Source organism: Mus caroli, unplaced genomic scaffold (genome assembly GCF_978045245.1).
Source record: "Mus caroli unplaced genomic scaffold, Mus_caroli_1 scaffold_10, whole genome shotgun sequence".
Taxonomy (NCBI): domain Eukaryota; kingdom Metazoa; phylum Chordata; class Mammalia; order Rodentia; family Muridae; genus Mus; species Mus caroli.
Genome location: NW_028227265.1, coordinates 126,223,580 through 126,235,768, shown reverse-complemented (window position 1 = coordinate 126,235,768; position 12,189 = coordinate 126,223,580). Strand labels below are relative to the sequence as shown.

Below are 12,189 nucleotides of genomic sequence, written 5' to 3'. Positions count from 1 at the left end.
AGTATAAAATGATGCCAGGGGGCTCACCTCGATGACACAGAAGGATCCCTAAGATGTTATCAGTGAGATGAGCAGGCTATGTATGCCAGCATCACTTGTGTGTGTGGTAAGTAAAGAGATGTGCAGCTTACATATACTCAGAGTATCTCTAGGAAACCAATCCATCCTCCAGTCGTCTCCATCCTCCAGTGCTGGGGATGCAGGTGCACATATCCACTTCTGTTTGGTTTTTCCTTTTGTTTTGTTTTACATGGATGTTGAGAATCTTCAGATGTCCTCAGGATTGCATAGTTAATTATCTTACTCACAGCCGTCTCCCCAACTTGGAAAAGCTTGCAACCAAAACTCTCTGTATTTGTGGATTTGGGTTCTGAACTATGCGAGTTCAGCATTTGACCACGTCACTTTGTGTACCTTACTGAGCACACATACACATACTACATACTGCAAAGAAACAACCTGTGCCCTTCAGCAGGCAGACCAGAAAAATCCCCCTTCCTGCCCCCCGGAAGAAACAGAACCGGTTTCTAAACTGTTAAAATTGTGGGCTGGCGAGGTGGCTCAGGGAATATGTACGGATGCTAGCCGCCTGGCCGCCATGGTGGAAGGAAAGAGCCAACTCCTGCAGGTTGTCTTCTGATTTCCACAAGCACCCATACACACAAAATAAATAAATGTTTTTTTAAAAAAAATTTTTTTTTAATTAGTTTGTTAAACTCCAGACAGTGAAGTACTCCCTGGTTCCTGCTGCAGGATTTTCCTTGTCCAACTACATTAGGGCAGTGGGAGGCCTGTGATTGGACAGGGGAAAAGGAGGCGGAGCTAAGAGTGACAGAGACAGAAAGCCTCTCAGAGGAGGAGGAGGAGGAGTAGGCTGCAGACATGTACCTGCTTGGCGTTTTCCAGCCACAAGTAGCTATGATTTCACAAAATTAGAAATATTAGGATAAAGCTTTTATCATTATCAGTTGGCTCTGAAATTATTGTATTGGCATCTTGTGAATTGTGATGTAATTGATACATAAATCTGATTGGTTAATTAAGCATTAAGAGTCCTGATTCTACCAGGGTACTGGGTATTGCGAAGTGATAGCTGACAGTGGGGTGCGTGGTAGCGAGAGAAATTCCAGGGCCCCCGCCACCGCCACCATTACCAACACCACCACCACCCCGTGCCGGAGACATGGCCCAGCGGGAGCCCTGTGGTCCAGCGTGGCCAGAGAGTTAGTGGGATAGCAGGGGCGCAGAAGGGTGTCCTAATCCTGTGAAGAGCTGGCAGGTTCATTTTTTAATATTTCCCGCAACAGACTCCAACCTGTTCACTGGCACTCAAGCCAGGGGTGTCCCTAGTCACATTCAACTTCCCAGAAAGTATAACCAAGGATGAAAATATTAGCAAAAACAATCGTTTATATTCCAAAGTACTCTAGACGGGAAATTGAAACTCAAAACTGTCACACCCCAATAATGAGGAACACCTACAACCAATTGTTTATATTAGTTCTGTCCCATGGAACACCCTAAATTACCTGATAATGGGCTGGGTGCCTCAGGAGTGTCTGCTCACAATCACGTATTTATTTACTTTTGAGATAAGGTCTCATGTAGCCCATACTGGCCTAAAACTCACGACATAGCCAAGGACAACAGATCCTTCTGATCCTCCTGCCTTCATCCCCTGAGTGATAGGACAGCAGCTATGGGTCTTGTTTATGTGGTGCTGAGGATGGAAACTTTCACACTTACTAGGCAAGCACTCTACCCACTGAGCACAGCCCCAGCTCACCTCTGACTCTGTTATCACAGGCATTCCATCAACTGATTTCCCACCTCCCTTAAGATCTCTTCCTCCCCTCTCACAATCTCCTATGTAAACATACATACCACACACATTGGCACACATACCACACTATACACCCACACACAGCATACATAGACACACAGATACACAGACACCATACACAGACACACACACACACAACCATACACACACAGAGATACACAGACACACAGACACACACACACACACCAGACACAGACACATACCACATATACTTTTTAACCTATATCCCATATATGAAAGAGAACATGGTGTAGGTGGGTTTTTGTCTTTCTGGATCTGGATTATTTCTCTTAACATAATGATCTCTAGTTACATTCATTTTCTTTAAAATGCCATGATTACATTTTTCTTAATGGCTGCATAAAATTCCATTTTATAAACTATGTTTTCTTTGTCCATTCATCTGCCAATAAACATCTAGGCTGTTCCTAGTGCTTGGCTATCCTGCACAGTGCAACGGTGAACACAAATGATTGCCAAGTATCTCTGAGTACACAGACTCTCTGAGGTACAGCCTGTGTGCCTTCAGGGGGTCATTTTAATAGCCAGATCCCCAACAAAAGACACAAAAATGAGCAGACAGGAAGCCTAGACAGTTGTCGGCTCTAGCTGTAGCTCAGTGGATAAAGGACTGGCCTACCATGCATGCACAAAGCCCGGATTCCATCCCCAGCATAAACCAGGTGTGGGAGTGCGCGTCTATAATCCCAGCACTCAGAAGGTGGAGGCATGGGGATCAGGAGATCAAGACCATCCTTAGCTGCACACTGAATCTTATATCAGCCTGAACTACTGAGTTACTGCCTCAAAGGGAAAACAAGAAACAAACAAAAAGAAAATACAATAACAAAATATCCGCATGCACTGAACCCCAGTCATGAACATGGCATGCATGGGCCAGCTTTGTGTTGCAGAACGTAGAGTGTTACCTTGCTGGCCTGCAAATTCAAAGCTCCAATTTTTTTTAGTTTTGAGTGTCCTCGAATAACCATAAGTGTATCACAGGAATTAATCTAGGGGTTCCAAATAAATTTCAGCGAGCAAGCAACTTTATAAATACTAGGGCCTGGGGATAAAAGGACCAAAACTTTCAGTCTTAAGAATTTATTCATCTAATAACAGGACTTTTTCTTTCGCTCTGGAAACAGAGATTATATTATAGTATATAATCTATAGATTATAGATTATAGGGATGGAATTATGGCATCAGAGTGGTGGAAGCTGGGATGGTGGCACAGACGTGTAATCCTGGCACTCTGGAGGCAGAGGCAGGATGATCACCACAAGATCCAGGCCAACCTGGGCTACACATTGGCAGTTCCAGGCCAGCCTCAGCTACACAGTAAAATCCTGCCCTAAGAAATGTTTTAATTAATGAGTTAATTAAAAATTTAAAAAATGGTAAAGAGGTGGTAACAGAGAGTATAGCCATTGATGAAACTGTTCTGAGTCTGAGTGTTAGAATACACACATCTATACACATGGCTTAAAATCAAAAATGGGACTGGATGGTTCAGTGGTTAATAGTTCATATTGTTTTTTGTTTGTTTGTTTGTTTGGCTTTTTTGAAACAGGGTTTCTCTATGTAGCCCTGGCTGTCCTGGAACTCACTCTGTAGACCAGGCTGGCCTCGAACTCAGAAATTCACCTGCCCCTGCCCCTGCCCCTGCCCCTGCCCCTGCCCCTGCCCCTGCCCCTGCCCCCGCCCCCGCCTCCGCCTCCTAAGGCATGTGCTACCACTGCCCAGCAGTTCATATTGTTCTTGCAGACAACCAGGGTTCAGTTCCAGACCCATGCTGGGCAACTCACAATGCTTTGGAACTCCAGTTCCAGGTGGATCTTACACACTCATCTGGTCTCCACAGACACTGCACTCACATGCACAAACCCACACTGACACAGACAAATAATTAAAAACAAAATCTTTAAAAAATTAAAGAATAAGCTGAGTGTGGTGGCTTTAATTCCAGCACTGGGGAGGCAGAGGCAGCCAGATCTCTGAGTTTGAGATCTTTGGTCGACAAAGTGAGTTCCAGGATAGCCAGCACTACACAGCGAAACACTGTTTCAAAAAAATTTATAGACAACAGACAGACAGACAGACAGACAGATGATAGATAGATAGATAATAAAAACCAAAAGAATAGGTAAATACATATAGAAAGCAAGTCTTGCAGTCAGCATGAACTAACTAGGCAGAAGGGGAGGGGGGAAACAAAATCTTGTAGAGAAAGAAAAGTCATTTTCCTTCTACCCTTTCCTTAGCCAGGATGGAATTAGGGGATCCAAGGATTGAGAGGGAACAGGCAGATGTTTGGAGAAGTGTACAGCTGTGCACAAATGGGCTCTATCCAGAGGAAGAGGTGAGGCTCAGAAGGAGACAGCACTTCAGCTCACATAAAATCTTCAACAGGCAACAGTAATTTTCATAAAATAACATGTATTTATTTTTAAGTCTTGTTTTGTTGAGGTTGTTTTTTGTTTGTTTGATGTTTTGGGAGAGTTGGGTGTTTTGGATCTGGGTTGCTTGCTTGTGTGTTGTTAGACTAGATTTCACTATATAAGCTCTGGCTGACCTGGAACTCACTATGTACACCAGGCTATCCTTAAACTCACAGAGATCTGCCTCTGCCTCCTGAGTGCTGGAGTTAAAGGCATGCAATATGACACCCAGTTGTTGTTTTAAGTGTGTCTGTCTGTCTGTCTGTCTGTCTGGGTATGTGTGCATTTCTTCAGGGACTCCTGGAGCTGGAGTTACAGACACTTAGGAGCCTCCTGACTTGGGTGCTGGAAATCAAACTGAGGGCCTCTAGAAGAGCAACCAGTGCTCTTAAGCTGGGACTGGAGTTAATGTCTCCAGACTCTTTGTTTTGAGACAGGTTCTCCCTCCTAAAGCCCAGGCTGGCCTTGACTTCCTATGTAGCTGAGGATAAGCTTCAATTCCTGATCTTTCAGTCTACACCTACCAAGTATTGTTAGCGGGGGACACACCACACCTCATTTAAGCAGCACGATGGACAGAATCCAAGGCTTTCTGCACATTAGGCACTTACCTTACCAACTGAGCCACATTCCCAGTCTCCAAAGCAATATTATTTTAAATGACTACAGGACTTTGAGTTCTCTTTGAGTTATGAATAGACAGATGAAGGACAGATAAAGGCTAGTTATGTTTATTACATAGAAAGCTGGAGATGTGGCTCAGTTTTTCTAGAGCTTGCCCAGCAAAGCAAAGCCCTGGGTTCCATGCCCAGTTCTGCATCTACCAGATGATGTATACCGGGCTCACCCCTGTCATCCAAGCACACAGAAGCAAGAGGCCTGAGAGTTCAACATTCTTCTCAGTTACGTAAGAAATTTGAGGCTAACCTAGGCTATGTATGAGCCTGTCTCCAAAATGAAAAAGAAAATAAGGAAATATGTTAGAGGAAGAGGGGGAAGGGGAGGAGAAGAAGAAGATGGTTGGGAGGAGTGGAAAGGAAGTTAGAAATAAAAAGGAAGAAAGATAAGGAAGAAGGGGGAAAAAAGAAGAGATGAAGGGAGAAAGAAGGAAGGAGATGGAGGAAGAAGGACGTTCAGTGGCTCAGCACTTATCTGCCATGTTCAAGTTCCTAGATCTGAAGCCAAATACCACCCCCCAAAAAAGCCATAATCCAGAAAAGTCTTGGTGAAAGGCTGACGTGTACATGTTGTCACTGTTGTCGTTGTTGTTGTTGTTGTTGCTTAACTCCCTAAGATCTGGGCATGAAAGTAGTCAGAAAGGAGTATGCAAAGGTGTGTGGCCCTGTGCCAATAAAACTTTACAGTGAATTTAGCACAGGTTCCCCAGTTTACTGATCTCTTTTGTAGAAGAAAGACTTGGACTAGCTAGACCTGCCACAGTGGGTCAGGAGAGAGGTGAAGGGCAGCCTACACACCACACACAGGAAAAGAACAAGGGTACCCCTGCTGGAGAACCCAGGAAAACAAACCCAAGGTGGTCCCTGAGGCCAGACTGGCAGGAGATGGGACTGGGAGGTGAGGGGTTGTGTTATAGCAACCAACAGACAAGACAGCAAGAGTGTGAGAGTATGTCCCTGAAAGAACACAGGACAATCAGAGGTCAGAAGTGACTAATGGAGTTTAGGGTATATGAGGTATTTAAAGAGAGAAGAGCTGCAAGGAGATGGAAGATTCTAGAACGAGGAGGGGGGGAAGCAAGGCATCTGCAGGCAAGTGTCTGAGACAGTATCTGTAATGATTGAAGCTATTTTTCATTGTTGCAACTTAAACGCATCAAGATGCTACTGGCAACAAGCTAGCAGAGACCAAGGGTGCCCACTAAACACCTTAGTGGAGCTACAACAGCCGCTACAACCCAGAATGAGCCGACCCCAAGCAGTGAAGTTAAGAAGACAAGCTTGGGATCTGGCAAGATGGCTCAGTAGGTGAAAGCGCTTGCCACTCAAGCCTGAGGACCTGAGTCTGACCCCTGGGACACACTTAAAGATGGATGAGGAGAACTGGCTCCACAAGGTTGACCTCTGACCTCTGCACACACGCCCTGACACATATGAGCACACACATACACACATGTGCCCAAAACATGCATACATCTGCAAAATTAAATTTTTTTTTTAATTAGAGAGTAATTTTATAAAAAGGAAAGGTTGAAAGCAACTTAGGAAGGCATCTAGTATTGACCTCTGACCTCACACACATGAACACACCCACATGAGCACATATATCCACTACACTCACACACACATGAGCCATGGAAGGCGGCCACTCGTACCTCCAAAAGCCAACCTGACTGATGATGCCCCAACGCTCAGAGGGTTCCAATTCTCAGCACTACACACTGCCTTGTCCTCTCACTTCACAATGCTCAGAGGGTTATCTCAGCCCAGAGCCAGGCTGATCAAGAGAGGAACAGAGGAGTTATCCATTTAGCCCAGCCCAGCTACCAAGACAACTGGGTAACCCGCCCTTAGGGATGCATCTCTCAAAAAACACCCATTCCTTTCTTAGCATCACACAGATCCTCACCACCACCGCCACCTCCCCTCCCAAGCAAACATACCCTGTTGGTGGACGTTACAGACTCGTGTTCTAGAAAGTTTCTTGCCCTACACCAAGCCTTTGAGAGGCACCACGACTCATTCATTTGATAGGATTTTGTTAACGATTACCCCAAAGTAGGGACCGGGAGGTTCCAATCCAAAAGAGCAAGTGTTTATTAAGAAATCCAGTACAAGGTCAAGGGAGATGGGTAACAGCACTTGCTGCCAAGCCTCATGACCTGAGTCCAATCTCCAGAACCCATAGAAGAGAACTGACTCCTGAAAGCTGTCCTCTGATCCCCACACCGTGGCACATGCGTGCTGCCCCCACGTACACTCAATTTATAATAAGTAAAGCTGGGCATAATGATGTGTGACTTTAATCCCAGGACTTCTGGGGCAGAAGCAGGCAGGTCTCTGTGAGTTAAGAGGACAACCTGGTCTACATAGGCCAGCCTAGGCTACACACAGGACCTGGTCTCGAGATAGATTAACGAATTAATTAATTAAATTCAAAACTAAGGAAACAGAGGAAGCCAGTAGGCAGCAGGGAACTGCCGTCCTAGCCATGTGGCCAGCCAGCTGCCTTTATGGTCCTGCCCTTTCTTCCCATGCAAAAGCCAGAGGCTTTGAAGAGGTGTGGGAAGGACTCACGAGATCATATTTACAAAGTATGGGGATTTTCTAGAAAACAAAGACTCCTGATATTCTTGTTGTTGTTTGAGGCAGGGTCACCCGTAGCTCAGACTGACCTCAAAATCACTAACTTGGCCCAGGATGACCTTGAACTCCTGATAGACCTGCCTATACCTTCAGAGTGCTTGCTGACAGGCATACAACGCCACACATGGTTTATGTAAGTCTAAGGATAAAACCCAGGGATTTTGTGTGTGCACGGGGAGGGCTACACTCTGGCCACACACCCAGTATATTTACTGCACAAACCCCAATGTCTTGGCTTTCTGTGTGCATTAGGGAACAAATGTTTATATGCACCTACTATGTGCCCAGCACTGCTCAGGTTCTAACATCGGTGAGGAGCAAACACCAGGCCCTATCCTTGTGAACACTGAATGTATATTTAAAATCCCCCAGAAGCTCTGTCTCCTGGACTCAGGAAGTCCAGACATGGAAGAGCAATCAATTACAAAAAAATGTAAAAACAGAGCTCAAGGTACGACACTATGCGCCCAAGTGCACAGGTGCATATACCACATAACCCTACTTCCTTAAGGCCTCGGAGAGCAATGTAGATGTTAACAAGCTTGGGTTTTCCTAATAAGAACCCAAACCATGGGCTGGCTCCATTTTTACTTACTGAGATGGATGGCTCAGTAAGTCAAAGCACTTGTTTCCCGAGCATGAAAACCTGAGTTCAGATTCCTCCACACCCACCTAAAAGCCAGCAGCACTTCAGCATGCATCTATCTATAACTCTAGTGATAAAAAGAGGTTAAGGGGGAGGGGGAACTGGCACTCACAGGCTAGGCAGTGTGGCCAAATCAGCAAATTCAAGGTTCATTGAGAGACCCTGACTCAAAACACAAGGCTGAAAGTGACAGAGACAAACACCGGATGTCAACCTAGGGCCTCTGCTAACACACGCGAACACACAAGCACACGCACGAACACGTGCACTCGCGCACAAACCAAACCAATGGCCATTCCTCATTAAGCACCTTCTGTATATCGGATCCTGGGGGCCTCAGAGACATTACCAGGTTAGCAGACCCACTCCACAAGATCAACCCAACCCGTTCCATAATCCTGCACCCTCCTCCCAACACACACACCTCCCTCATTCACAAAAGAGTGGCAGTTCCTTCTCTCCTTGACCCCCTCCCTCTTGTAATTAATTTCCATTTTCAGAGAAAGCTGAACCAGTAACTCAAAGACATTTGTCATTGCATGTTTTTTTAAACAGTGTCCCACACAGCCCAGGCTAGCCTCAAACTCACTCAATAGCTGGGCTTGCTTCAAACAACTCGCTATCTTCCTGCCTTGGCCATAACCAAGCACAGAACTATAAGACCAGCCTCTGAACAAATGAGGTTAAGTATGCTAACTGAACCTCATTTTAGCCCTCTCTGAAATGGGTATGTAACTATGTTGGCCTCCAGGGAACACTGGGAGGTTCTAGAGCTAACCAGCCTGGAGACTCATAATCATTCTAATTATAGCCATCCTGAAAACTACTCCTACTGTTACTATGATTGCTGTGGGGCCAAAGGTACGCAGACTTTGCCTCTAGACATCTGGAAGTAGAGAATTATAAACATAGCAGCCACAGGGGGTCGATTTTCCAAGAAGTGTCCTCCATCGAAGAGGATACCCCTGGCTTTGGGTTTAAACTGCTCAGACGTCTGAATCTGTTACAACCCAGTAACCATACTTACTTAAAGCAACCTCAAAGAGCCTCAGAGGACAGATTTGGGTTTAGAGAAAAGAACAGACACAGTTGAGAGGTGCACTGGGGACAGACACCCGAAGACTGGGCGGGCACTGGGGCAAGGTTCCTCAGACCCGAGATGGACACACGCGGGGTACAGAGCCACAAGACCAGTGAACAAAGGCCAAGGTCAGCCGGGGCTTCACACAGGGCCAGGGCCACCAAACCCACTCTTCCCCTTCCCCAGGGTAAAGATGATCACTATAGGGAGGGGACTCTTCATAGACACAAGGACGCTACGGGAGTCCTCAACCCTCAGTCCTTGGAGAGGGGGCTCTTGGTTGGTGGAAGAAGAACGGGAAATGTCCACAACTCTCAGTGAAAGGACTATATTGCTGGAGTGGTGAAATGGGTGTCTGTAACCCTGAGTCCTTGGTGGGGACCTGGGGGGCTCCAAGTTGTATGGAGCAATGGGAAGGGTTGTCCCCATTACTCAGCCCAAAGGGAGAGTTCCCTAGGTTGGCTGTGGCGGTGGAGAGGGGTGTCCCCGACCCTCACTCCTTAGGGTGAGGGTTCTAGATTGGCTGGGGCGGTGGGAGAAGTGTCCCCGACATACTGTGATCGCCCCTTGTCCCAGACTTACCCTCTCCAGGGTACAGGTGGCCGGCTGTGCCCACCAGCAACGCGGCCACGGCCACCAGCAATGGCACAGCCGTCGTCTCACATCCTCTCCCGAAGCCCATAGCAGTAAGAGTGCTGGGACCCGGGCGATCAGAGCACGCCACGCCGGCCTACTGGGGACATACTCCGTGAGAAGGTCGCTGGAGAGGCGCTAGGGGCCGCACGTCCTTCTCTTCCACGCCGGTGGCTCACGGGCCGCAGCTCTCCAGTCTAGAGGGCCCTGGGGACAGTCCCGGGAAGAGCACAGAGGCCTCGGCTGCAAGCAACACGGTGGCGCGGCCCGCAGACTACAGTCCCTGGTCACCCAGGCCCGGTCCCGTGCCCGCAATCCCAGGGTCCAGAGCTCACCGCGGTGCGTCCCCTGGCCGGGTCTCCTGCTTCTGCCCTCCGTGCAGCTCTGGGGGGGTCGCGTTGTGTGGAGTCTGAGACAGAGGGACGCGCGCACTGGAGGGCACCTGGGCTGGTGGCGGCGGCGGGAGCTAGGGCTCGACTCCAGCCCGTAAACAACGCAGCCCGTCAGCTGGGCCCGCGCGGGCCAAGGGAAAAGGTGGCGCGGATTAAGACAGGGAAGGGACTGTGCGCTCCAGTGAGGCCCGCTGGGGGGGAGGGGGGAGAAAGCCAGCAGATCTCAGGGAGGCGTGGCCAGAGCTGGCAACGCCACGCCTCCTCGGCCCCTTTGCCCCCTTGCCCGGTAGAGCCCGCAACTTCAGAGGCCCGAGGGTCACCTCAGATTCTTCCAATCCCAACACCCCGAACTGCTGGCTTAGAAAGATTACGATTTAAAAGCTTGTAAGTGTTCTCAGATACCAGTGTAACATAAACACGCAAACAACTCTAAGACTCACCTGTCAAACGTCGGGAGCTGCCCATATCCGCACCTGACTCGAACGGCCCCAAAGAGTCCCAAGGTTCCGATTTTAAAACCTAGGGGTCCCCAGATCCCAGCCTGACTCGAAAACCACTAAACAGGCCTGAGGTTCCAGTTTAAAAGCCTAGGGACGCCTCTAGGTCCCCTCCTGACCGCAGCAAACACAAGTAGCACCGAGGTTCCAATTTATAGGTCTGAAGCACACTCTAGATCTCCGCCAGATCTAGACACCCCAAATTACCCCGAAATAACAATTTTAAAGTCTGGAAATGCCGCCAGATACCCCAGGACATAAACACCCCAATATGCCCCTAGATGCCAGATTCAACCAAGCACACTTTGTCTTTCTTTGCTCCTTTTTACTACTTTTTGACTCCCGTGGGGAATTCACTTTAATTCTTTACCTTTGATTCTGTTTTTCTTTACAGCCTATGCTACCAATGCCTTACGAGATTCTCCCAACCCTGGCTCTCTCTAGAAGCTAGTAGGCGCCCAACAAGTTCCCTCCCCAGTGAGCTCCCGCCCAGCAGCTTGGAGACACCAGCTTCCAGGCCACAGCCACGTGTCTACAATGCGGGCAGCCTGTATTCCCTGGCCTGCGCCCCCTCCACCCAGCACTGAATTCCAGCAGAAATCAATAAGGAAATGACTCTAGAAGAGCATAACAAGGCTTCTAGAAACACGTTAGAAACTTCATATAGGATCAGGGCAGACATAACTCGTCTTCAACACACGTACCAGTAGGTGGCTGTATGTCTAAGAAAGCCATTCACTAGCAGCCCTGCTCAACCACCTCATGAAGTGCTAACCCTGTCAGGGCCTTAGGAATATGTGCAGTACAGAGTCCTCTATCCTTTGCTTCACATGTTCACTCAGACCCGGACTGTAGCTGCTGGTCTGTGCAATGGGTTTGACAATATCTGTTTTTTAAAAAGGTAAAAATAAAAGTAAAGTGGCAAGCAATAGAGAAAGACACTCAAGGCCAACCTTTGGCCTAGCACTCCACACCACACCACACACACACACACACACACACACACACACACACATACAAACATACACATAAACAGAGAGAGAGAGAGAGCACTAAAACAAAGAGCCAAGCATTGGGAAGCAGGTCTTTAACGTCATTACTCACAAGGTAGAGGCAGGGGGATCAGGACTGGAGCTTAGCCTGGGACACATGAGGTCCTGACTTTAAAAATAAATAAAATAAAACATAAAACAAAATAAGAGTGGACCTGACAATATGGCTCAGCAGGTAAAGGCACTTGTTGCTAAACCTGAAGATCTGAGTTCAGTCTTGAGCTCCCACAGAAAAGGTGCCTGTATACACACACACACACACACACACACACACACACAC

The 12,189-nt window shown here is 47.6% G+C and overlaps 1 protein-coding gene across 3 annotated transcripts in view; it reads right to left on the bottom strand.

Annotated features, from left to right (window-relative positions):
• Nucleotides 1-10,524, bottom strand: part of Insr (insulin receptor) — a 148,992-nt gene extending 138,468 nt beyond the window's left edge. For all 3 annotated transcript variants that reach the window (XM_021170871.3, XM_021170872.3, XM_021170873.3), the window contains exon 1: nt 9,918-10,524. In XM_021170871.3, the coding sequence (XP_021026530.1) occupies nt 9,918-10,017 (100 nt within the window). In that variant the 5' untranslated portion in view covers nt 10,018-10,524. The remainder of the gene's footprint in view (nt 1-9,917) is intronic.
• Nucleotides 10,525-12,189: the final 1,665 nt, after the last annotated feature.